The 25,668-nt window shown below is 49.1% G+C and overlaps 4 protein-coding genes across 5 annotated transcripts; 2 read left to right on the top strand and 2 right to left on the bottom strand.

Moving 5' to 3' along the window:
• The first annotated feature begins 2,406 nt into the window (after positions 1-2,406).
• LOC109754269 (uncharacterized) lies at positions 2,407-10,164 on the top strand. Its single transcript, XM_020313175.4, has 4 exons — positions 2,407-2,508; positions 4,599-5,077; positions 5,164-5,458; positions 8,878-10,164. The coding sequence occupies exons 1-4, from the start codon at positions 2,500-2,502 to the stop codon at positions 9,805-9,807; spliced, it is 1,713 nt and encodes a 570-aa protein (XP_020168764.1). The 5' UTR covers positions 2,407-2,499; the 3' UTR covers positions 9,808-10,164.
• Positions 10,165-11,295: 1,131 nt separating this feature from the next.
• Positions 11,296-14,907, top strand: LOC109754262 (protein unc-13 homolog). Its single transcript, XM_020313171.2, has 3 exons — positions 11,296-11,862; positions 11,963-13,282; positions 13,375-14,907. The coding sequence occupies exons 1-3, from the start codon at positions 11,296-11,298 to the stop codon at positions 14,569-14,571; spliced, it is 3,084 nt and encodes a 1,027-aa protein (XP_020168760.1). The 3' UTR covers positions 14,572-14,907.
• A 383-nt stretch (positions 14,908-15,290) lies between these two features.
• LOC109754259 (uncharacterized) lies at positions 15,291-17,106 on the bottom strand. The gene is made up of 3 exons (XM_020313167.3): positions 16,801-17,106; positions 15,651-16,644; positions 15,291-15,552 (listed from the first exon to the last, which is right to left on the bottom strand). Exons 1-3 carry the CDS (start codon positions 16,962-16,964, stop codon positions 15,541-15,543), a joined length of 1,170 nt encoding a protein of 389 aa, XP_020168756.1. The 5' UTR covers positions 16,965-17,106; the 3' UTR covers positions 15,291-15,540.
• Positions 17,107-17,641: 535 nt separating this feature from the next.
• LOC109754252 (uncharacterized) lies at positions 17,642-22,085 on the bottom strand. Of its 2 annotated transcripts, XM_020313160.4 has the most exons (4): positions 21,784-22,067; positions 21,270-21,685; positions 18,202-18,296; positions 17,642-18,092 (listed from the first exon to the last, which is right to left on the bottom strand). In XM_020313160.4, the coding sequence occupies exons 2-3, from the start codon at positions 21,536-21,538 to the stop codon at positions 18,239-18,241; spliced, it is 327 nt and encodes a 108-aa protein (XP_020168749.1). In that variant the 5' UTR covers positions 21,539-21,685; positions 21,784-22,067; the 3' UTR covers positions 17,642-18,092; positions 18,202-18,238. The 2 variants fall into 2 exon arrangements, with proteins under 2 accessions (XP_020168749.1, XP_020168748.1); XM_020313159.4 differs by having other exon boundaries at positions 17,642-18,296; positions 21,784-22,085.
• Between the last annotated feature and the right edge of the window lie 3,583 nt (positions 22,086-25,668).

The following is a 25,668-nucleotide window of genomic DNA, read 5'->3' as shown; positions in this document are numbered from 1 at the left end:
GCCGCCTCCTGGGCCCTGAACTCTATGACTCATCGTGACCCAAAAAACAAGGTTGTTTATGAGCCGCCAAAACGATAGCCCAGTCATATCTTGGTCGGGTCATACCGTGGGGTATATCCCCAACACCTAGAGTAGTTTTTCTTCATATAAGTATTTCGTCTTCCTGCTAAGCTTCTGCTTCTTCGAAGAAATTGTTTCCTTCAAAGAATTTGTTAAAGTTCTGCCATTTACTCCTCCTCTGGTTGATAACTTGCGCTTTCAAGATTTCTTACGACTTCACTCGGAGATAGGTTTATTATTGAGCTTTCAACAGAAACCTAAATCTCGACTAACTTGGACCCCCCCCTTAATAGTGTAGTTTCCATATGACTCAAATGAAAGAAATGAAACTACGAAAAAAAGTAGTTGTACTAAAGTTGCATCAATTAATGTGGATAGTAGGGAGTGTGTCTTCTCGTTGTCTTCATCTTCTTCGTTGCAGTAAATTGTTCCTTGAACCGCACACCAAACCAACTATTTCACACAACAACTTTTTGGGGTCATCTCCGACACGCAATCTTCTCGATAACAAACTCCTTGATAGCTACCATTTTACTCTGTGTGCACTAACAAACATATTGGCCTCTCAACTGTTTTGTCCAACAATCTTTAAACCACTCAATGGGCACTAGAACAAAAACATTGCCAAGTTGTACTTCAATAATAAAAATATTTATATATTGAAAATTGTACAACTACCTCAATATAAGTGTTTAGAGGTCCTTTTCTTTAAAATGTTAGTGTATACAATAAACCAATCATGTAACTTTTTTGATATTCATGAAAAGTCCATTTAACGAAAGAATAATTCATGTGTGCCAACATATATGCTGGCATACTTGCTTAAGTTAATATAAATGCTCACATATTTATTGGCATACTTTTAAAGTTAATGTAAATGTTCACATATTTGCTGGCATACTTGTTTAAGTTAATATAAATGTTCACATATTTTAAACGGAAATTCCCATGTTTAAAAAGGTTCATATATAAGGAAAATATACGAATGTATTTCAGAAAAAATACATTTAAAAATATATAGGTGAAAAACTGTTCATGCATGTCTAAACATATGTTCATATACTTTTAAAATGTATTTGTGTATTTTTCCTGAAACAATAAGCAAAACAATAAAACATTAAAATCTGAAAAAATAAAAGATACAATTATAAAATAACGAAAAAAGGATGCACAAATATAATACTCCTGCAGAATATAAAAAATATAAAACTGGAAAATGAAATAAACGGTAAAAGAAAGAAGGAAAATGCTTGCCTTCAGCCGGTTGATTTCTCGAAAGAAATCCGCCGCCTCGGCCGGGTGCCACGCGTCCTGGTGTGGACCACGCACCGCCTGAGAGCTGCTCGCCTCCAACTTTATCTCTCCATTCTGTCTCCTACCTTTCTCCTTCACTTACATCTTCCCCCAATTGCCAAGCTCTTCGCTCCCACGCATGGCGTACCTCGATTGGCGCTACTGAAGGGGATATGAGCGCCACCTAGATGCATCAGGGGACGCCCCGTGTTGCTGTGATGGAGGCGTTGGGGACGGGGCAAGCGCCATCGCTGCCATGGACCGCGTGCTTCATCAGTAAATCCTCATATACATCAGGCGAGCCATTCACTATGATTATTGCAACATAACCGGTGTTGCGGAAACATAGTCAGTGTTGCAAAAACATAGCTGCTTCAAAAACATCCCTCGTGCTTCAACAAGAACGGCAGAGCTGCAAGACAAGGTAACCGCTATGGCGGGATGTTTCTGAAACATGGCCTATGTTGCAGAAGTCCACGAGACCATGAGAAATAAATTCCGCAACACAATCTTTGTTGCAAATGTTTCCGTTACACGAGCTCTGTTGCAAAGATCCGCAACACAATCTTTGTTGCAAATGTTTCCGCAACACAAGCTCTGTTGCAAATGCTTCTGCAACACTACCTTTGTTGAAAAGATGAGGACGGGGCTGGGCCGCTGGATAGCGCCAGATCTAACGACCGCCAAACCGGCGGATCTTTTAAAAAGATCCGCCGGGGACGCGTAGCTAGCCCCAAGAAAGAAAGGGAATGGAATGAAAATTGAAAAAAGAACGGGAAGAAGAAAGGAAGAGAAGTGTGGGGCGTTATTGGGCTGGCCTGCCGAGTATAGATTGTGTGCCGTGAACTCCGTAATTCGCAAAGAGCAAATAGGAAACGCCCGTGGTGCTAAAAGAAAAAAAGGAAGAAAAAAAAAACGCTCGTGTTCCTCCTAACCTGTAGCCGCGCCGCCGCTCTCCTTCCCCCTGCCCCCGCCGCCCTCTTGCAGCGACTCCCCTGCCGCGCCGCCCTCTTGCAGCGACTCCCCTGCCGCGCCGCCCCCCTCTTGGAGCGACTCCCCTGCCCCGCCGCCCCCCTCTTGCAGCGACTCCCCTGCCCCGCCGCCCCCCTCTTCCTCGCTCTTCGTGGTTCCCCCAACTCGTCGTCAATGCCTCTGGTACGTCGGTGTGCTTCGGACAGTTTTTTTTTTTTTGTTTGATAAAGAGAGCTCCCTCCCGGATTTCCATTAAAAGAAACCACAATGTCTTCTTACAAGAAAAATTCGGGCAGATATATAGGGACATAAATGTCTCAAGTAAATCGGTGTCCTTGCGGATTCCGGGTATATGTAATGCACATTTCCCTCCTGGAAGTAAACCACTGGCAGTAGTAATTCATTTTTTTTAGCGCATTCAATCTAGTACCTCATTCTATTTAACTAGATGAAGCCTGGCGCGTTGCTGCAGGAATTTAGAGTTAAAATTTAGATGGAGAGTGAGGAAGCTTATGGGGATCAAAAGAGACATGAAAAGGAAGTGGGTGCCAATTTGAATGGGGATAAGAAAAGACACTTCATTGTTGTTTCTGTACAATATATAAATTCGCCTGGTTGTACATAAAGCACAAACCGTGATCAGAGTGGGTATTCTAGAGCACCAAGTTAGAAGTATAGAATGTTAATCACTACGAAAACATAAACACTGAGGCAACAATGCTCTAACCTTGGCTCAAAACCAGAGGGGGTGGCTCTGTGCATGCAGATCCTCTAAACGGCAGATGGGGCGAGCCTTTGTGGATGTAATCCTAGTGTCGTATAACTATAACGCTACAACCCTTTGACTTGGTTATAAAACCAGCAAACTCAATAAACAGATCGCTTTATGTTCAACATCTCGCCATTTGCTTTCAACAGACAGATCCATGATCTATTGAAGGCACGCCATATTGTATGGCCAACTAAAGTTCTGAAACTTGTGCTGTAACTGTACTCTACAACCCTTTGACTTGGTTCTAAAATAAGCAAACTTAATAAACATATCGCTTTATGTTCAACATCTCGCCATTTGCTTTCAACATACAGATCCATGTTCTATTGAAGACAATCTGTATTGTACTGCCAACTAAAGTTCTGAAACTTGTGCTCTAGAAAAAAGTTATAAAGTTCTGAAATCTGTCTAATGTTCTTTCATATGTTCTACGATAACTGAAACTCAAAAATTTCGGGATTGCACCTGTTGTATATCATCCCTTTACAAATGGTGATTCAGACATCATCTTCGGCCTACAAGTCTTCAACAGTAAGAAGTACCAATGCAAATAGACTGCATTGTGATGCGACATTAAAGGCAAACCGATTCTCAGTTGGACATTTTATCAAACACGTGCAGAATGCTTGATTTAAAAAATGTACACCCCAATAATTGGATGGAATAGGTTGAGAGGGGAGGGAGACAAACCTGTGTGGGTGCATGGGGCAGAGGAGGAAACAAAAGAGGTTAGAATATCATTGATGGATGCAGTGGTGAGGGATGACGCCTTGGCTGTGGTCTTCATGGCGGAGCGGCGGGAAAGATCGGGCTCTTGTAGTATGCCATGGGTAGGCTGCCTTCTCCCACTCACAAGGTTCCATCCTAGGTTATGTCTGCATTGTCGTCATCACCATCTCGATTGTCATCCCATCTTAATCCTTGTCGTGTGCGAGGCATGCGCACGCACAGTGGTAAGGATCATGGCATGATCAGAGTGGAATATTGATGGGGTGATGGCAAAGAGGAGGGGCCATGTCTGAGGGATTGGTGTGTTCCATGATTGTGTGGAAGAAATCTTTAGATGAAGGAGAGAAATAGTGGTTGCCTTTAGTTACCAATTATTAGAAGAAAGAAAGAAGGAAACTGAACAGGGAGGGGAAGTAAAGATTAAGGTGAAGGGTTAGAAGTGTATCACGCTATTGAAAGCCTTAAACTAATCAGTTGATACACCATCCGTGTAAACTAAATGTTTTGAAACAAAATGATGACATGGCATAGTGACATGGAAGCCTGCATGTCAAAATAATTGGAGGTAGTGGGGCTGATGATGTGGATAGGCTGCATGTCAAGAGAAATAGGATAGTGGGGATTAACTATTTGAGTATTATAGATTATTGTGTCAACTTAGGTCCAGCATATTTAATTAGCACATTAGGTTTCATTAGTGGATTTCCCCTTCTTGGAAGGCTCAGATTCAGCTAACTGAGGTGTTTTTTTTTCTCTCTCGATACATTTTCAGGTTCCAGCTGACTATAAGAATGTCATACGTCCTCTGTTTGACCAAGTAAGACCATGTGTCATTTCTATTCAAGCATGGACACCAGCAAAGAAAGTCAAGGGTGGCATGAAAGAGGAATCATTGCCACCGGCAGAGGAATGCAGAGATGCCCCGGACGTCAATAAGGTGGAGACCAAACGGGAACCAGCTGGTGTTGGATTTATTGTGCACTGTAGTGATAATTTTACAGTTGTAACGGTGGATCAATCCTACAAGTTCCAAGGGCAGCAGGCAATTGTGAAGTTCTGTGATGAAACAATAGCTACCAATACAAGGGTGATCAGACTGAAAGGGCCCACGAACCTAATTGTGGCAAATATTCCTCATGGTGATTGGAAAGCGGTTCGGTATGATCAAATCAAAGAGGAAGGACATTCTCAGATTGTGCTTTGCATTTTCTCTCTAGTCACGAGGCTATTGCCGTGTGTATCTCGCATTATGTACGTTCAAATGTCCATATGTTTTGTCATCTATTATTATGACTTTTATTTCAAAACATCAGTTAATTGTTGAATTTGTATTGCAGTTCGCCAAGATGCATTGCTGTCCTTGCAAATGGCCGCAAGGTTCCTGGAAGTGAGCAGACTTTCAGTTTCAATCTTCCAATGGCAGGAAAAGAACACAATAAAGAAAATAAAGATCATTCTGTGTTGTTTGATTTCCTCAGAGATCAGGTTCTTGGAGCTCCCGTCTTCGATACATATGGAAACCTTGTTGGATCTGTTCATGAATGTGGAACTTCATTTGATTTTAAGTTTGGCGTGAGATCAGAGTATCTACAGGATACATTATATAAGTGGTTGGCCGGGAGACAATGGAAGGTATGACTCAACTCAGTACATTCAGTTTTACTGAAAATTGCGCCATCATTACAACAACAACAACAAAGCCTTTAGTCCCAAAAAAATTGGGGCAGGCTAGAGGTGAAACACATAAGATCTCGTGACCAACTCATGGCTCTGGCACATGGATAGCAAGCTTCCACGCACCCCTGTCCATAGCTAGTTCTTTGGTGACACTCCAATCCTCCAGGTCCCTCTTAACGACTCCTCCCATGTAAAATTCGTTCTACCCCGACCTCTCTTGACATTCTCCGCACGCTTTAACCGTCCGCTATGCACTGGAGCTTCTGGAGGCCTGCGCTGAATATGCCCAAACCATCTTAGACAATGTTGGACAAGCTTCCCTTCAATTGGTGCTACCCCAACTCTATCTCGTATATCCTCATTCCAGACTCGATCCTTCCTCGTGTGGCCACACATCCATCTCAACATATGCATCTCCGCCACACCTAACTGTTGAACATGTCGCCTTTTAGTCGGCCAACACTTGGCGCCATACAACATTGCGGGTCGAACCGCCGTTCTGTAGAACTTGTCGTTTAGCTTTTGTGGCACTCTCTTATCACAGAGAATGCTAGAAGCTTGTCGCCACTTCATCCATCCTCCTGCAGGATTGACCCCAAATATCAAAAGGTGTCCTTCTGAGGCACTACTTGCCCATCAAGACTAACCTCCTCCTCCTCACACCTAGTAGTACTGAAACCGCACATCATGTACTCAGTTTTAGTTGTACTAAGCCTAAACCCTTTCGATTCCAAGGTTTGTCTCCGTAACTCTAACTTCCTATTTACCCCCGTCCGACTATCGTCAACTAGCACCACATCATCCGCAAAGAGCATACACCATGGGATATCTCCTTGTATATCCCTTGTGACCTCATCCATCACCAAGGCAAAAAGATAAGGGCTCAAAGCTAACCCCTGATGCAGTCCTATCTTAATCGGGAAGTCATCAGTGTTGACATCACTTGTTCGAACACTTGTCACAACATTATTGTACATGTCCTTGATGAGGGTAATGTACTTTGCTGGGACTTTGTGTTTCTCCAAGGCCCACCACATGACATTCCGCGGTATCTTATCATAGGCCTTCTCCAAGTCAATGAACACCATATGCAAGTCCTTCTTTTGCTCCCTGTATCTCTCCATAAGTTGTCGTACCAAGAAAATGGCTTCCATGGTCGACCTCCCAGGCATGAAACCAAACTGATTTTTTGTCACACTTGTCATTCTTCTTGTGCGGTGCTCAATGACTCTCTCCCATAGCTTCATTGTATGGCTCATCAGCTTAATTCCATGGGGTACAACTCTGAACATCCCCCTTCTTGAAGATTGGTACTAATCCATTCTTCTAGCATCTTGTTTGCCCGAAAAATGAGGTTGAAAATCTTGGTTAGCCATATAATCGCTATGTCCCCAAGGCCTTTCCACACCTCAATGGGGATACAATCAGGGCCCATCGCCTTGCCTCCTTTCATCCCTTTTAAAGCCTCCTTGACCTCAGACTCCTAGATTCGCCGCACAAAATGCATGCTGGTCTCATCAAAGGAGTCGTCCAGTTCAATGGTAGAACTCCTATTCTTCCCATTGAACAGCTTGTCGAAGTACTCCCGCCATCTATGCTTAATCTCCTCGTCCTTCACCAAGAGTTGGTCTGTTTCGTCCTTATGACTTGGCCAATATCCCTCGTCTTCCTCTCTCGGATCTTGGCCATCTTATAGATGTCCCTTTCGCCTTACTTCGTGCCTAACCGTTGGTAGAGGTCCTCATACGCCCGACCTCTTGCTTCACTGACAGCTCGCTTTGTGGCCTTCTTGGCCATCTTGTACTGCTCTATGTTGTCTGCACTCCTGTCCAGGCGTGGACGTCTAAAACAATCTTTCTTCTCTTTAATCGCCTTCTGGACATCATCATTCCACCACCAGGCATCCTTATCTTTGCTTCTCCTTCCCCTGGACACTCCAAACTCCTCCGAGGCCACCTTACGAATGCAAGTCACTATTTGCATCCACACATTGTCCGCATCTCCTTCCTCCCAAGGGCCCTCCTTAATGACCCTCTCTTTGAACGCCTGAGCTACCTCCCCCTTGAGCTTCCACCACTTCGTTCTAGCGACTTCGGCACGCTTATCCCGCTGGACACGAATCCGAAAGCGGAAGTCAGCAACCACCAGCTTATGCTGAGGTACAACACTCTCTCCAGGTATCACCTTATAGTCTAGTCACGCACGCCTATCTTCTCTTCTTGAGAGGATGAAATCAATCTGACTAGAGTGTTGGTCATTACTAAAAGTCACCAGATGTGATTCTCTTTTTCTAAAGAGGGTGTTAGGTACAATCATGTCGTAGGCTAGAGCAAAGCTTAAGACATCTTCTCCTTCTTGATTCCTAATGCCATAGCCAAAGCCCCCATGCACCCCTTCAAAACCTGTGTTAGATGTACTCACGTGGCCATTGAGGTCTCCTCCTATGAAGAGCTTCTCGCCAATCAGTACACTCCTAACCATGTCTTCCAGGCCTTCCCAGAACTCCCTCTTGGTGTTCTCATTGTGGCCTACTTGCGGGGCATACGCGTTGATAACATTGAGAACTAAGTCCCCAACTACCAGCTGGACTAGGATAATCCGGTCCCCACGTCTCTTGACGTCTACCACTCCATACTTGAGGCTCTTGTTGATTAAGATGCCTACGCCATTTTTGTTTGCAGCCGTCCCCGTGTACCACAGCTTGAAGCCGGTATCCTCCACCTCCTTCGCCTTCTGCCCCCTCCATTTGGTTTATTGGACGCAAAGGATATCAACACCTCTCCTCACCGCTGAATCAACTAGCTCCTGAAGCTTCCCTGTTAGAGACCCTACGTTCCAGCTACCTAAGCGAATCCTCCTAGGCTCGGCTAGCGTCCTTACCCTTCGCACTCGTCGAGTCAAATGCGAAGACCCTTGCTCATTTTCCACTACATCCGGACGCCGATGTAGCGCGCCACTAAGGAAGCGACGACCCGATCCTCGCTCACTTGCCACTGTATCCGGAACAAGATACGGCGCGCCGCCAGGGGGTGACGGCCCGGCCCTTGCCCATTTAACACCACACCCGGGTTCCGATGTGGCGCGTCGCTGAGAGGTTACGCCCCAACGAAAATCTTTTGGGTTTCATCTCCATAAGAGTGGCTGAGTTTTTACGTTGGCTCGCCAAGCCTATCACAACCCTCCTCCTTTACCCGGGCTTGGGACCGGCTATGTTGAGACAACATAGGCGGAGTTAAATTGCGCCATCATTCATGTTGAAAAAAAAATGTTCATAAATTTGTATCATGTCTGTATACTTGGGTAGTTCAAAAGCTAGGCGCACTTTTACAAAATAAGATGGTTCTTGATCTTATAGGCTGTCCCTTTTTCAACAGGATGTAAACAAACCAGGATCGCAGATTTGGCATCCGGACGACGAGGAGCGCATTGACAGGGGCATGAGGGTAGGACTGAGGGGAGGTCTATGGGGTTTGCCGCATGTGCCTCTGGATCAAGAAGAAGAAGAAGACAGCTTTCAGTTTGATTCGTTGGTAGCTACTGCTGATAGCCAAACTAGTGGTGGCAAGGAAAATGTGCCTCTGGATCAAGAAGAAGAAGAAGCCAACTTTCAGTTTGATTGGTTGGTAGCTACTGGTGATAGCCAAACTAGTGGTGAGAAGGAAAAGAAATTTGAAGGAGACAAAGTGGCGGTGGACAAGGTCAGCTCAGACATTGTGGATCTTCGTTCCGACAATTTCGTAGCAGACGGTGTTATCACCAAGTACTTGAAGCATTTATCTTCTACTAAGCTCAATGATGATGAAGTGTATCTTGCTGATGCAACTGTGTCTTCGGCGTATGCTCACGATGCTTCATCCATCAATGTCGAGTTACTACGACGCAGTCGCCTTGTGCTCTTGCCGGTTAACAACAACACCAATTTTGGGCGGGCTGACTTGGGCACACATTGGTCTTTATTCCTTATTGATGCCATCAACGGGCCACCACCACAGTTCTACCACATGGATTCTCTGGATGGACTAAATCGTTCTGCTGCAGATCGTCTTGCTACAGCACTCGGTGCAGTCTTCCCTGATGCACGCGGTGTTGTGCAGGTGCCCACACCAAGACAAAAAAATGCGTATGATTGTGCAATATATGTCATGGCGTTGGCAAAAAGTATCATTACATGGTGGAAAAGCAGAACCGAGTCCACAAAGCATTGGATGCAAATGATACAGACAGACGTGACCGAAGAGAATGTCCATACCTTGAGACACGACTTTGCTGATCGAGTAGAGCAGGATGAAAAAAATCAGAAGTGATCTCCTGCACGATTCCAAAAACAGATTCAGGCTAGGTAAAATTCATACTGGACTGTAGCGCTTTGTTGTGTTACACTGCTTGTCAAGCACGTGATTTTGCGTCAACCAATCAGGTCTTGGTGAGTAGAATCAACGAAACACCTAAGTAGTCTTGGTGGTAGTTTGATTGAGAAGGAAAACTGTATGCCCATAAAAGTCTTATTCCTGCTTGAACGCTTTTGATGCACAGATCTATCTTGTTTATAATATGGCGAATGGTTTACTATTCGGTGGCAATTACATATGCAAGATAGAACATATTTATAACTCTGTTTTGTGCTGTGAAGCCACATTGGCAATTCTGGCGTTAGTATGAAATTTATCCTTGTCCTAGTTAGAATAATTTATCTGGTCTGGTCGATCCAGATGAAGGGATCAAGTGTTTCTGCAGCCTGCTGGGAAGCCTTACTTGGTCATGACCCCTACCTACAGATTCCATCTGGCATCTTCCTCTTGTTTGCAGTGTTATCTTTGTGAGGCTCTGGAGAGGTGGAGATGCTGAATTCCAGTTTGTATCATCATCAAAAAAGGGCACAAGCAAGATATGAAGCATGGGGAAGACAGCACTGATCAAGTGTAAAACACAAGAAAATACAGCAGACGAAAAGAATGCTTCATATGTTTCTTTCTTTCTATCATCATCAGAATGTGTGCTGCCTGCTGCTAGCCTGGACTTGATCAATGTTCTCTTCCCCATGTTCTATCATTAGGTCGCCTTCCTGCTTGTTTTGCTTACTTGGACTGGCTCGGAACCTTGGTGGTTTTGCTCCTGTGTGCTGTGGCAGAAGCACTTATGTACAGGGGGAGTAGCTAGCTAGCTGTGGTTTCTTAGTTTGATGGAAATCTTTTTTCTTTCTTTTTATGTTGCTCCTCCATCCATGCATGCGTGCTCGAGTGATAGCTTCTTTTATACCAGTATATATATCTTGTAAAAGAAGATAATGCAGAAGCAGCTGGCAATTGGAACTCTGGTCAATTACTGGATATAATTTCATTCAGCGAGTGTGCACTGTGCAGTGTCTATTAAAAGAAACTAATTATATATGCTCCGACCATTGAACATAAAAAAAATGAAACCATCGAGGCATAAGATAAAAGAGAAGCCAGAAATAAATTAAAAAACGGAGCGCTCTCAGTCTGATCTGATCAAGACACTCTTTTCTAGGGATCTGGGCAAGACACTTGAGCGACAATCATATATGGTTGACTCATGTCATTAGTTAGCGCCTTGCTGCCATGTTGCACTTCCTAACACTGCCTTGCTGCCATGTTGCAACGAGCCGAGAATAACGGGGCATGGAAGCGTGGAGCGGCGGTTGCGGGGGGCGCCTCCGTCCTTCCCGCGCGCGTGGCCGTGGCGTGGCCTCTCCCTCCCCTCCACCATTTCTGGGTCGCCCCCGCCTCTCCCTCGGCCCGAGACACCACGCGCTCGGCCGGACATCCATGCCCATGGGGCCGCGCCTCCTGCAGCACTACCGCTCCCGCTCCGCCTCCTACGCGCGCTCGCCCGACGCCGACGCCCTCCACGGCAGCCCCGGCCCCGGCACCGCGGCCGCCGCCGACGCCCTCGACTGCCCCTTCGGCCGCCTCGATGGCCTCTCCCGCGCCGACGTCCGCGAGGCCGCCTACGAGGTCTTCTTCATGTCCTGCCGCGCCGGCGGCGGCGGCAACGCCAAGGGCGCGGCATGTGACGGCGCCGAAGGCGGGGACGCCTCGCCCAGGATCGGCGCCGGGCCCAGGGGCGGCACCGGGATGAACGTCGTCAACAGCCGGGTCAAGCGCGCGCTCGGGCTCAAGGCGCGCAGGGCCACGCAGCCGTCCACCGCCCTGCGCAGCGGCAGCATGAACGCCTCGTCCGCGCCGGGTTCCCCCGGCCGCGCCGTGCGGGCGCCGGCCGGGTCGCCCAGGGCCAGGCGGCCCATGACCTCCGCCGAGATCATGCGGCAGCAGATGCGCGTCACGGAGCACGGCGACGCGCGCCTCCGCAAGACGCTCATGCGCACCCTCGTCGGACAGGTCCGTTCATGCTTGCACCTCCATTGACGCGCCGGTTGCGCGCAATGCATGTGTTCGAGATTTCGAGCTCATGCCATGATCCTTCTGAATCGCAATGCAGGTGGGCAGAAGAGCGGAGACGATCATCCTGCCGCTGGAGCTGCTGCGGCAGCTCAAGCTGCCCGACTTTGCCGACGGCGCCGAGCACCACCAGTGGCAGCGCCGCCAGCTCAAGCTCCTCGAGGCGGGCCTCATCACGCACAGCTCCGTCCCGCTCGACCACCGCCACAGCGCCTCCGTGCTCCGGTTCCGCGAGGTCGTGGAGGCAGCCGAGGCCCGCGCCATCGACACCGGCAAGGCCTCCGACGCCATGCGCGCCCTCTGCGACGCCGTGCTCGCGCTCGCCTGGCGCTCCGCCCCCGCCGGCGAGGCCTGCCACTGGGCCGACGGGTACCCTCTCAACGTGCTCCTTTACGTCTCCCTCCTCCAGGGCATCTTCGACCTCAGGGACGAGACCGTCGTGCTCGACGAGGTGGACGAGCTCCTGGAGCTCATGAGGAGGACGTGGGCGACGCTCGGCATCAACCGGATGCTGCACAACGTGTGCTTCGCCTGGGTCCTCTTCCAGCAGTACGTGGCCACCGGGCAGGTCGAGCCGGACCTCGCCGGCGCGGCGCTCGCGGTGCTCGCGGAGGTGGCCGCTGACGCCGGCGCCAGGCAGGACAACCCCCGTGACCCCGTGTACGCGCGGGTCTTCTCCACCGCTCTTGGCGCGATACGTGACTGGTCCGAGAAGCGCCTGCTTGACTACCACGAGTGGTACGGGAATGGCGGCACCGGCACCGGCACCGCGGCGTTGGAGTGCGCTCTGTCTTTGGCGCTCGGCGCGGGCAAGATCATCGCCGAAAGTGTGCACACGGATCACGAATGCGGCGGCGATCGCGTCGATTACTACATCCGTTGCTCGATGAGAAGCGCCTTCACCAAGGTCCTGGAGAGCGGGCTCGGGCAGGAGCACGGCATGCTCTCCGGCCACCAGCGCGACGTGGACGACACCAGCGGGATCCTGACGCAGCTCGCCAAGGACACGGAGGAGCTGGCCCAGTGGGAGCGCGAGTGCTTCAGCCGGGAGCTGAGGCGGTGGCACCCGTTCCCGGCGGCGGTGGCCGCGGTGACCCTGCACGGCTGCTACGGCGTGGTGCTGAAGCAGTACCTGGGCAAGGCCGTCTGCCTGACCGACGAGCTGGTGCGCGTGCTGCACGCGGCGGGCAGGCTCGAGAAGGCCCTGGTGCAGATGGTGGCGGACGACGACGGCGAGCCGGTGGTGCGGGAGGTGGTGCCCTACGATGTCGAGTCCGTCGTGGTCGGCTTCCTCCGGACGTGGGTCGAGGAGCGGCTCAGGGTCGCCAGGGAGTGCCTCCTCAGAGCCAAAGACACCGAGGTGAGCTTGCCTCCATTGATCACACATGTTCACGCTCCATTCCTGCAAAGTGCCTCAAACTAACTCTGCCGTGGCATGGCATGGTCACGTAGAGCTGGACCGCGAGGTCCAAGAATGAGCCGTACGCGCAGTCGGCGGTGGACCTGATGAAGCTGGCCAAGGCCACCCTTGACGAGTTCTTCGCGATCCCGGTGAGCGCGAGGGACGGCATGCTGCAGGACCTCGCCGACGGCCTCGGCGCCGTCTTCCAGGACTACGTCTCCTTCCTCGCCTCCTGCGGCAACAAGCAGAGCTACCTCCCGCCGCTGCCGGCGCTGACGAGGTGCAACCAGGACTCGACGATCAAGCGGCTGTGGAAGAGGGCGGCGGTGGCGCCGTGCCGGGTGCCCCTGACGAGCGGCGGGCGCGGCAACGCGTCGTACCACGGCGGAGGCCAGAGCGTGAGCGCGGCCAGCGGGCACAACCCGCGGCCGTCCACCAGCCGCGGCACGCAGCGCCTCTACGTCCGGCTCAACACGATCCACTACATCCTCAGCCACATCCAGGCGCTGGACAAGTCGCTCTCCTTCTTCTCCGCGGGCGGCGGAGCATGCACCTCGCCGTCCACCACGAGCCGGCTCCTCGCCGCACCGTGCTGCCACTTCGACCACGCGCGTACCGCGGCCCAGACGGCGATCGCCCACGTCGCCGAGGTGGCCGCGTACCGGCTCATCTTCTTCGACTCGCACCACTCGTTCTACGACGGGCTGTACGCCGGCGGCGTGGCCGACGCGCGCATCCGGCCGGCGCTCCGCACGCTGAAGCAGAACCTGTCGCTCCTCGTCTCCATCCTGGTGGACCGCGCGCAGCCGGTGGCGGTGCGGGAGGTGATGAAGGCCTCGTTCCAGGCGTTCCTGATGGTGCTGCTGGCCGGCGGCAACCACCGGAGCTTCACGAGGGAGGACCACGGCATGGTGGAGGAGGACCTGCGGAGCCTGAAGCGGGCCTTCTGCACGCGCGGGGAGGGCCTGGTGGCGGAGGACGTGGTGGAGAGCGAGGCCGAGGCCGCCGAGGGCGTGGTCGCGCTCATGGGGCAGACGGCGGAGCGGGTCGTGGAGGAGCTAAGCATCGCGACGACGACGGCGGCGGCCTGCGGCGGGTCGCCCCGGGCCGCTCTGCCGATGCCGCTGACGACGAGGCGGTGGTGCCGGACGGACCCGGACACGATCCTCCGCGTGCTCTGCCACCGCGACGACGAGGCCGCGAGCCAGTTCCTGAAGCGCGCGTTCCAGCTCCCCAAGAGGCGGTGACGCTAGGCTTTGCAGTTTGTACCGCTACTACTGCAGACTCGACTCTAATTTGTGTGGACAAGTGGATTATGTGTGTGTTGGAGGCAAATAATTGATCGCTTGAAGCGTTTGCAAAAGCTGTATAGTTCACATTTTTTCACTGCAGGGGAAGAGAAGACATCTGAAATCTTCTGCACTTTCTTCTTTGCAGATGTTAATAGGAATCCTAGGTCCTTACTCATGTGAGCTACAGAGTTGTATGCTTACATTTATGCTTTAGTAATGTACTACAGATTATCATGATTGCTAAACCTAAGCCTCCAATACAGTGTTGTCAGGTTCCGCAGATAACTGAAGTTCAGAACATGAAAAGCAGGCAGGTACAGTTCAGAAAGGTGAAAACTGAAAAAGAACTCAAATGTAATCATACTGAAATAATAGTACATCATATTGACAATGCCACACCTCTGAAATGCAAAAGCTGTATAGTTCTCATTTTCCACTGCAGGGCAAGACAAGTTTGCATGATATTATCTGAAATCTTCTGCTCATATGTTAATGATAAACCTAGGTCCATGTTCATGTGAGCTACAGAGCTTGCATGTATGTACAGATTATCATGATGTTAATCTTAAGCCTCCAAGATAGTGTTGTGAGGTGCTGCAGATAACAAAAGTTCAGAAGAAGAAAAGCAGGCAGGCAGTCACAGTTCAGAAAGGTGAAACTGAACTCAAATGCAGTAGTACAAAATATTGATTATTGACAAAGGGTGAAATAATAGTACACATCATATTGACAATGCCACACAAAAAGAATACCATGCTATATAGAATGCTGACATGACATGTTTACAAACACATAAAAGAATCTCTCACTCATGGAACAATCTCTCACTCACTCACTCACTCACACTGTATCTTATCTCTTAATTCACAGCTCTTCTTTCTAGCCTATTTCATCATAATTCTGGAGGGCGGTTCACCATTTTCATCATGCCAAGTTCTGCAATGGGTAAAAACATCATGAGCACCACACATTTGGAGCCTGGAAAATGCATCATCAACCAAAGCTCAAATCGCCGAAGCTAATTAAGAGCTCACCTGCCCAAATCTGCTCCTGGTCTTCATGAACCCGCCTCTCGTCACCGAATCATCACTGCCGCCCTTGGCATCGCTGCAGTTCCAGTAAGCCCCCACGGTGCCCAGGATCGGCATGTCGTCGGGGCTCGGGCTCGGGGACCGCGACCGCCTCGGCGACGAGTTGGCCGAGGAGATCTTGATGTCCTCCACGGTGAGGGCGCCGAGGATGGGCCGGTCCTCCCGGCTGATCGGCGAGTAGGACCGCACCGAGTAGTTGCTCTCCGGCGTCCCCGAGGAGCCCAGCCACGTGGAGAGGCTCGCGTCCACCGAGGCCTCCTGCTTGCTCGGCGTCCTGGGGGTGTAGTCCCAGCTCACCGCCGGCTTCTCTTTTTTCATATCAGGGGCCGTCGCCGAGTCGGAGAGCCTGACGATGTTCTCCTTCTCTGAATCCTTGGGCGCGGCGGTGTGTGGCTTGGCGTCCTTCCACTGGCTGAAGTTCTCCACCGAGCTGAGCGCGGCGGTTGCCTCAGCTGCTGCTCCGGTCTGAGCGGCAGCGGCGCTGTCCTTGGTGGTCCTGGGCGCCGGGAGCAGGAAGAGCGACTCGCACGCCTCCTCCTCGCCGCGCGCGATGCCCAGAAGCCCGCCTTGCTCCTCGTCGTCGTCCACCGCGCACTCGTCGATCCCGTCCAAGCCCTCCTCCTCTTCGTCGTCCTCATCGTCATCGTACTCATCGTCGTCGTCGTCGTCGTAGCAGTCCTCGTAGTCGCTGTCGTCGTCGGCGCCGGCGCAGTTGCCGTACCTGTGGTTGAGCGGGAACGCCTCTGATTTCGCGCACTCGGGCCCCAGCAGCGTCCACGCCTCCTCGCCGCCCGCCGCGGCGCGGCCCTCCTCCTCCTCCTCTGTCGCGGCCTCCTCGCCCTCGGGGATCGGCGGCGCCTCGTAGGCGGTCACGTTGGGGTCGAACGTCACCTTCTTCTTGGCGACGACGGCCAGGCACAGGTCATCGGCCGAATCCCTAATCAACCAGAAAAAATCAAACGGAGATCGAACCCCTAATTAACCAGACAAAAATCAAGCCGGAATCCATCGGTCAATCACGAGGCGGATCAACAGCAGCCGATCAGTGAGAGAGAGAGACTGGCAGTAATCCTCGATGGGACAAGGAACGAACCTGAGCTCGAGGAGGGTGGCGAGGAGCGGGGCGGCGGCGGAGGCGGCCTCGGCGTCGCGGGCGGCCTTGGAGGGGGAGTGGGAGGGGGAGCGCTGCTTGCGCCGGCGGTGGCGGCGCTCCTTCTTGGACTTGGCGCCCCCGAAGCAGCCGAGGAAGCAGCCCATGGCCGGCCCGGCGGGCGCGTCGGTGGCTCGTCGGTGGCTCGTCGGCGGCGAGAAGAGAAGCGGGTGGGTGTTTGGGGGAGATGGAAGAGAAGCGGCAGCGGCGGCTTAGGAGTAGTAGTGAAGGGGGCGCGGCATTTGGGGGCGAGGAGAAGCTGCCGTTGGGGGAAAAGGGCAAAAGCCCGAGTGGTAACGGTCGTGTTGACCCAGCTGGCATGTGACCGTTGGATGGGCGGACGGAACGGATGGGATCCGATGACGGAGCAAGGAATCCGAGGCCGCGGGCCGGGCCGGGCCGTCGGAATCCTGTGTGTGTGTGTGTGTTGCGTGGCGGGAATTGCATCGCGTTCCATGCAGGCCTGTGGCATAAATTTGCCTCTCTCTTTTTTTCCCTCAAACTTGTTTTACCCTTTTTTTGGCCTAAAATAAACCTTTTTCTGTGTAGAATTTAGCTTTATTTTTTGCGGGTACAGAATTTAGCTTTCTTGTATCACATGTCAGGAAGTAACTATTTACAAGAAGAAAATCAATACACATGATGTTTAAAATAAAAGGTGTAAAAAAATGTATGACAACATACAAGGTGGTGTTTTTTTTTTCTTTTGAGGTGAACAAGGCGGTAAATTACTGGAGCTTTGATGAGAAGTTCATCTTCTGCCGAAATAAAAAAGAGAGGCCCCTTTTGATGACAGTGAACTGCCCAACAGGGCACAGGAATGTGACAAACCTTGCACTTTGGAATTACAGCATCCATCACACATCAAGTCATGCAAGAATAATGTTAAGCGTGTGATGACAGCATCAGACTGACAGACAGACAGGAACATCAGCTAGTTAGTTAACATGCCAAGAGGCAGACACTACTATTGACAAAAAATCGGTCGCAATTCCAGCCGCGCAAGACATGCCGGTGTCTGATTCTAAGAGCATTTTGCTTATGACACATAACGTTACTCGTCAGGAAGAGAGCAAGGCTGCTGCTGAGAACACCGCGTGTCCTTTTTTTTTCCTTTCTAACTGCTGCGTGGCGATATCTCAAAATTCTGACGCAACTTCCTGCTGCTTGCGCATTCAACAGATGATATGGGCTCGTCGTCGCCAGTCCTTGCTAGGTCGCAGCCCTGACTTGCTCTACATGAGATAGTTTGAGCCTGTTGGAGTGAACCTTTTTCTATACAAGACTGTTAGGCCAATGCATAACATTAAGATACAGCTCTTGCTAAACACTCGTACTCTCCACCTGCGCAAGATGCACCGGAGATTCAGCCCTGCGGTATTTACATGACTGAGCATATGCAAGTATCCAAATAATCATCATCCGAGTCACTTGAATCACTGCAAAAAAGATGGCAGAGCAATTAGAGGAAGAAAATCAAGACAAGCAAATGTCAGCATCGACTTTTTTTCTGTGATGGGTGCATGGAATTTCTTGAGCAACCAACATAATTACAGTTCAACGCGGATACGACCTCTCTAGATGCATGGGGTTATTAACGTATTGTATCTCGGCCAAGATACTACGATTCCAAAAGAGATCATTTTGAGCACATACCATTGCACCCAATGTGGATTCTACTGTCAGCTGATGCCAGCAGAGAGAAATACTGATAAAAGAAATTATTTACTACACACCTGCAATTTCTAAAACCTATAAAAGGTACTGCTCATTTTTTTAAATAAGCAAAATTTGGAACTGTAAACTGATCTCCGAGGACTAAAGGGTGCAACAAATATGCAACTGCAATCAGGCGAAGTAAATATACTGAGAGAGAGAGAAAATCATATGCCAACAAGTTTCACTGTGATAATGTGTAATACACTAATACTGCTGTCATTATACTGGCCCCATGAAACTGTAACTCAAGATTTCTAGATACAACCTCTTTAGATGCATGGGCTATATTAATGCATTGTAATCTGGTCTATTTCAAAATCTTTTAATACCATCTAGCATCCCAAAAGAGAACAACATTTTCAATTAACACATATCATCGCACCTTATGTGGGTTCTATTGTAAAGCTGATGCCAGTACAAAGAAAGACAACTTGAGGTAATTAAAGTTCTTACAGAAGTATACTTCAGCGGTAAAGATTAAGGTCCACTGTAACTTACAGACTGATAAAACAAAGTATTCATTACGCCTCTGCAACTCCAAAGCCTATAAAAGGTACTGCTCGTGTAAAAATAAGCAATTTGGAACTGTAAGCAATTGCTACACAGTGTGACAAATGAGAACCCTGTCCCTTGTTGGGGGTCGTATGGAAATAAAAGGCGAAGCAAATATCTTGAGAACAAAAGAAGTCATGTGCCAACAAGTTCCACTTGGTTAAACTGAACTTACACCGAACAAAGATGTAGGGTAGGGTACCACCACGGACTAATCAAACTGTAACTGTGAAGAACATAAACAAGGGTTTCCAAATATCCATATCAAAGTAACAGAGCTTACCTAAGCTTGTTCAACTGAGATCAGATTACAGTTGTGTAATTTCATGGTTGTTAAAATAAATAAATGTTCCGATGCAGATTAATTTGGACTAATGGAATGGTCTTGTGTAGGCGGAAACAGGGCATTTTCAGGTGGACTGTCCTCAATTCATATGCAGGTGGTCCAAGTCCTCAGTCCTGAACCGCCAGACATCACATATTACCTCAATCCGACAATTAGACTGCTATATTACTAAACTTGCTTGCAGCGTAACCGAATTTTGCATCCAGAAATGTTACGGATAAGTTAAACATTTCCTGTTCCAATGCAGGAGGCCTTAGAACAAGTTACATAACTACAGCTGTTATGAAAGGAAATAAATAAACCAATACTGTATTGCCACTTTAAACTGTTTCCTTGTTAGGTATATGTGTCATCAATTCTAGGTTTTTAACGAAGTCTCCGTTATGGGTAGGGTAAAGGTCCGAAGACCAATGATGGGGCACTAGAAAACAGTGACAGGGATAACCCCTGACGTGGAAGAGTGGCTTCTGAACGGGATAGGTTACCACTTTAGCTCATAACAGTATAATGTATAATTGCCCAATTTACTGAAGATAAATCATAATAATCAACATTAATAATTACATTCGGATCTAAATTTATTAGTTGAAAATTTGAGGAATCAGATGTTCAATAATCTACTGCTAATTAGCATTAACATGTGCAGCCCCACCCCAACATGCATAATTAATAAATACATTTTGATAAATGACGAGGTTCAACTCGTCTAAATTTTCAATAAAATTGCCAAAAGTCTACTGATACTGATCAAAATTTCAACAATTTGTTTAATCAAATCGCCAAAGTCTACTCTCAGAAAATAAAATCGCCAAAACTCTACTGATCATGGCTTGACTAGAAATCAGGAACTAAAGTTAAAAAAATAAGGAACTAGCATACAGATTGAATTATATTGACAAAATCTACAGTATCAACTGAGGAACATATACAAACCAGCTTCACATATGACAGCACATATCATTTGCATGCCTGTAAGAAGAGCGTATCAAAAGTAATAGTAGACCAATACACAGTTTTTCTTATAGGCTAATGGAGACATAATACTGCCACTGAGGCCAAGAAATGCAGCAGCCTCATCATAAATTCTCATCCTTTTCCACTTTGAAGGGCTGTTTCATTTCCAGTCCTTGATACATCAATAATGACCAATCACTACTCCAACAAATGGTTCATAATTGCGCACCAGCACGATTATGGATTAGTTGCCTAAGACTTTATGCAATCATTTTGCAACACCAGTTCGTACTTAACTTTTACGGCACCACAAGTAGAACATGTTTCTGTCTAATCAGTTCACAGCGGACTCGGGGTGAATTTATAGGTCAGGTAAACGACAAACTAAGACTGAAATTATAGCCACATGTTACTTCAGAAGAGTTCAAGGGAAGCATAGACCCCAGTTACTTGAATTGGATGTTGAAAAGCCCCCAGGCACAATAATTCAGTTCGCCTAGCTAGCTGACATTGGCAGATTGTGACACCCCAAATGGATCACATGTTCTAAAGTGGTATCCTGGCAGGATACACATCATTTGATCACCGAACCTCGTGACTACAGCAATCATTTCCCTCTTTCCTGCTTGACAAGAGACGCCCACCTAAGAGTTCCAACTATCCAAGCAACCCCTATGCAGCTAATTTGGGTAGCCAAACAAGGAAACATCGCATGGAACTCATCGGCATCGGCATCATGTAGTGTAGGATCAAAAGAAGCATGGTGCGTCTATCTAGCACATTTACGGCAGCACAAAAATTAATATTGAAATGATGCACGGAGGTTGCTTGGTTTGCTTACCTAGGCTGGAATTCCAAGACCTCGGCGAGCTTCTTCCCGTGGGTGTCCTTCCACTGCACCCGCCGCTTGGGGCCCTTGTAGGCCTTGCGGGCCGTGCCGCCCTCGGGGCGCCGGGGCAGCAGCGCCTTGCGCTCGCCGACGTTGTCCTTGGAGCCCCCCACCGGCGCCGAGGACGTCCGGTACACCGCCGCCGACGCCGCCGAGGGCGAGGGGGGAGGCGCCGTGTTCTTGCTGTTGCACGAGTTACTCCTGAAGGCTCGGCGATCCATCGCCGGGTGGCATCAACTCCCTCCGCGCCGGTCTCAGGTCGTGCGCCTCCGGACGGGCTCCGGCTCGGGAGCAGAAATCCAACCGAATTGGATCTTTGGGGCCGAGACAGACGCCTCGAGGGAGGACGATTCCAAAATGGCCCCAAGCTGATAGACAAAGACGGAATGGACGGGAATCGGTGAATCTCGGAGGCGGAAACGAGCAGAGGAACCGAATCTGCGGACGGCAAGAAGAGCAAACGGACCTGGGGAGTTGGGCGCGGAATTGGAGGGAGGGAGGCCGGCCGGAGATTCCTTCCGGATCGAGGCGAGGCCGCGGGAGGGGGACGAGGAGGAGGAGGAGTGGATTCGGCGGGATTGGATTGGAGGGGCCGGAGAGGAGAGGAGGAATGGTGGGGGTGGGGGACGGCACGGGGCCGGAGAGCGACGCAGGCGGGCGGAGGCGGTGGTGGTGACGGCAGACCCGATCCCGCGCGTCCTTGGCTCTCCTTGGCTGGCTCCCCCAGCCAAATAACCACCGGACCGGACCGGACCTCCCTCCCCTGTCTCTTCCGTTCCTTGTTACGATCTCCTTTACTTCCTGTTTATTTATAACTGAATTTTTATTTTTACTGATGATGGGGATATTCTTGTACGTGTATCCAACTTTCATTTGTAAAAAATTACTCCCGCGAGGGAGCAACATGTTTGAATCAAGATAACCAGGGTGGCAATCATATCCTCATTGTCAACTTTCCTTCTTTGTATGATCCTGATGTGAATGACACTAGGATATTGTTTGTTTGGTTATAAAAATGGATATTGATTTGATTTTTTAAACATGGTTTGAACACAATGCTCACGTGAAAAATGTAGATGAAGACACACGAATGCAGACCAGCGAAAACAGGATCCAAGACGCCAATCGAATCCCGTGAGATTCACCGGAGACAACCTCCACACGCCATCCAATGACGAGTGCTAGGCGGGAGTACATCGCTGGAATGGAGGGAGTACATCGCTGGAATGGGTGCTAGGCGGAGAGTCTTCCAGGACACAAATCCTAAACAAACACAAAAGGATGCCTACAAAGGAGCAGGAGCCCTTCTGCCGACCTAGGTCGGGGTCCAACCCACCTCAAGAGACAAGGCGGACCAGCGATGGCGCCACCGGAAGGCAAGGAAGCCCTAACCGCCTGAGTCGCAAGAGGCACAAAGAAGAAAGGGTATGATGGAGGTGTTTACAAGCACAAGAGTACTAAAAAAATATTTGTAACTTTTGGTAAGAACATGGTGCATTACCTCTGACCTATACTCGCCTATTTTTTCACCTCTATCAAGATTTTTATTGTTTTTATAATGTTCTTGATATGTAATCTAGTGTTTTTGTTGAATGTTAAGGGCCTGTTCGGATCTCCTCTGACTTCTCAAAACTCCACATATCCAGCTTCTCCTCCTCGCTTCTACTTCATGTAGCGACCACATGAACGTTCGGCAGCGCTGACTCCTGATCGTGGCGCTGGCCTGGGGCTGCCAGCCCATTAAGCGTGGAAGTGGCCCGCTCGGGAGGCAAATCAGAGAGGCCTGGGCTAGGCCCAGTCGGAAGAGGTGCGCTGGAGGAGAGATAATGCATCTAGCGAACCGGTACACTGCCTCGAATTCACTTGGCGGTGGCATCCTCGGAGAATATTGCTCAACTCCAGCTTCCCCGTTTTTACGGATCTGGGAAATCCCAGCTCCTTCAACTCCTCATTTTTTGCACTAGACGCCTGGCCAGCTTCTGAATCGCAGCTCCTGGAGTTAAAACCGTTCGGTCCAACTCCGGCCACGGAGTTGGAGGAGCCAGGAGCTGGAGCACTCCCGAATAGGCCCTAAAAACTAGCAACATGCTAGGATCAAGCTCGTGACAGCCATGTAATGATCGGCGATGATAGGGATGGGTTTCTCTCGTGGCTTCGTCGATGTGTACGTGATAAGACCTACACTATCGTGCGTCGCACGGAAATCGGATGTGGTCCGTTTATTGTAGCTCTACCCTATTGCAATAAACACTATTGATCTCACAAGAAAAAAGTAACACCCTTCCATTTTTTTTCTATTTTCTCAAATAAATGACGCTATCATGCTAAGTCATTGGGAAGATTTTTTTTGTGTGGGCAGTTTTTATTTGATTTTTGCCAGACTATGGGAGCAAAGCCATGTTCTCACGTGCAAGCAAGTCTACTCACATATACATCAATTCCTATTTACCTCTTATTCGTATTCATCAATGAAGTCTTCTTCCACCTCCATTAATCATCCATCACTTACTGAATCCTAATATGCATAGAGTGCAACCTTCTTTATTTATGCAGCAAGCCGCTATTGCGCACCGTTTAATTAGCCCACATATGATATCATATCCCTTTCTTCCTTTAGTGGGACTCATTCTCTTCTTCTCACATCATCATCCTCATCCTCCACTTATCGATTCTCAAGCTGACTTATTGAGTTGATCGATAATAGGTAACTCAAAGACGTATATAAATTGATGGCTTTGGTTCTAAGAGGACGAGGTGGTACTATTTATTGATAATAGAAAGATCTGACTAATTGAGTTAGTGTTGTTTTAGGAATAGCAGAGGCTCAACGCAACATAAAGGACTGACTCCCTGTAGTAGGCCCCGCGGAGTGTAGTCGGCCTACTCGGAGTGTAGCAGGCCCCTTTACCCATGTAAAAGACCGACTCCCTATAGCCCAATCAAAGGGAAAGAAATATGGAGCTGACCCCTTGACTACACGGTTTGGAGGCTGAACCCAAAAATTTGTTTATGCGTAGACGGACAAAAAATTCAGTACTACCTAAGATAGACGGGGGAAATAATTCTATACGGTGAACGGAACAAAAATTCTAAGAAACGCACTACCCTTTATTAGTAGGTATAGATATAAATTGGGAGCAAAAGGAGCCACGGTTGGATTGACCGGTCCAATTAGCTACAATAGAGTTACCGTTTTGGGGAGGTTTCGGGTCTGTTTTTTTTGGGGAAAACTCTCGATCTATTCATCATTTGTCAAGGCAGTGTAAAGAACACCAGAAGTAAAAAATTACATCCAGATTTGTAGATCACCTAGTGACGACTACAAGCACATGAGCGAGTCAAAGGCACGTCGTCGTCATCGCCCCTCCCTCACCCAAGCCGGCAAACTTTGTTGTAGTAGACAGTCGGGAAGTCGTCGTGCTAAGACCCAATAGGATCAGCACACCAGAACAGCACCACCGCCAATGAAGAGAAGCGTAGATCATAAGGATCCAACCTGAAGATACACGAACACAAACGAACGAAGACCGGATCCAAATGGATCACTGGAAAGAAACGCTGACCAAATCCCACGAGATCCACATGAGACAAACCTCCACATGCCTTCCAATTGCACTAGACGCACTGTTAGAAAGGGGGCTAAGTGGAGAGAATCTTATTTGAACATCAAGGAGCCGCCGCTGTCTCGTCTTCCTGAGTAGGACACAACCCCTAAACTGACTCAAAAGAACACCTAAAAATATTGCAGGAGCCTCCCACCGGCAGGGGCCGGGATCCACCGTGCCTCCATGGCCCTAAGGCCACAGAAGTTACAGACTTGAACTCTGCTTGGCTGGAATACCACTGTCCTCCTAAGAGCATCTCCAACAGCTCTCCTATTTTAGAGCACAAAAAAGTGGTGCGGTAAAAAAAATTGGGCACCAAACTGATTCTTTAGGATACGAGAAGTGGTCGTATCCAACAACGCCTAAAATAGTGCAGCCGCCGAACCACATTTTGCATATAGAATTTGCACACAGATAATAAATATTGCATCTCAAATGAATTTCAGACAAACTACAAATTGTTGCATAGTTCTGCAAATTATTACATAGTTCATCAAATTCACAACATAAATTGTTCACGACCTCAACAACAATGTTTAGCACACAAATGAAACAAACATAGAGGTGCAAACTATGCTCGTTGTCATTCATGCCATGCCCACCACTCCTCCATCACATCTTTTTGGAGATTGTCGTGTGTATCGGGATCTCGAATCTCACCATAGACCTCAAGAAAGCGACGGAGACGATCTTGCACCTGACACGGCCGAACCGGGATCCCAATGAGGTTGTAGGTACTATATCTA

The sequence above is a fragment of the Aegilops tauschii genome, chromosome 4 (genome assembly GCF_002575655.3).
Source record: "Aegilops tauschii subsp. strangulata cultivar AL8/78 chromosome 4, Aet v6.0, whole genome shotgun sequence".
NCBI classification, from domain to species: domain Eukaryota; kingdom Viridiplantae; phylum Streptophyta; class Magnoliopsida; order Poales; family Poaceae; genus Aegilops; species Aegilops tauschii.
Note: the sequence above shows the minus strand (reverse complement) of the source record. Positions and strands in the feature narration are given on the sequence as shown.

Coding starts and splice junctions, on each gene's coding strand:
- LOC109754259 (XM_020313167.3), bottom strand. CDS start 16,964: ATGGGCTGCTTCCTCGGCTGCTTCGGGGGCGCCAAGTCCAAGAAGGAG. Junction 16,645..16,800: donor GCCACCCTCCTCGAGCTCAG/GTTCGTTCCTTG, acceptor CTGGTTGATTAG/GGATTCGGCCGATGACCTGT.
- LOC109754252 (XM_020313159.4), bottom strand. CDS start 21,538: ATGGATCGCCGAGCCTTCAGGAGTAACTCGTGCAACAGCAAGAACACG. Junction 18,297..21,269: donor GTCTTGGAATTCCAGCCTAG/GTAAGCAAACCA, acceptor TCTTTTTTGCAG/TGATTCAAGTGACTCGGATG.
- LOC109754262 (XM_020313171.2), top strand. CDS start 11,296: ATGGGGCCGCGCCTCCTGCAGCACTACCGCTCCCGCTCCGCCTCCTAC. Junction 11,863..11,962: donor TGCGCACCCTCGTCGGACAG/GTCCGTTCATGC, acceptor ATCGCAATGCAG/GTGGGCAGAAGAGCGGAGAC. Junction 13,283..13,374: donor TCAGAGCCAAAGACACCGAG/GTGAGCTTGCCT, acceptor ATGGTCACGTAG/AGCTGGACCGCGAGGTCCAA.
- LOC109754269 (XM_020313175.4), top strand. Junction 5,078..5,163: donor CCGTGTGTATCTCGCATTAT/GTACGTTCAAAT, acceptor TTTGTATTGCAG/TTCGCCAAGATGCATTGCTG. Junction 5,459..8,877: donor TGGCCGGGAGACAATGGAAG/GTATGACTCAAC, acceptor CTTTTTCAACAG/GATGTAAACAAACCAGGATC.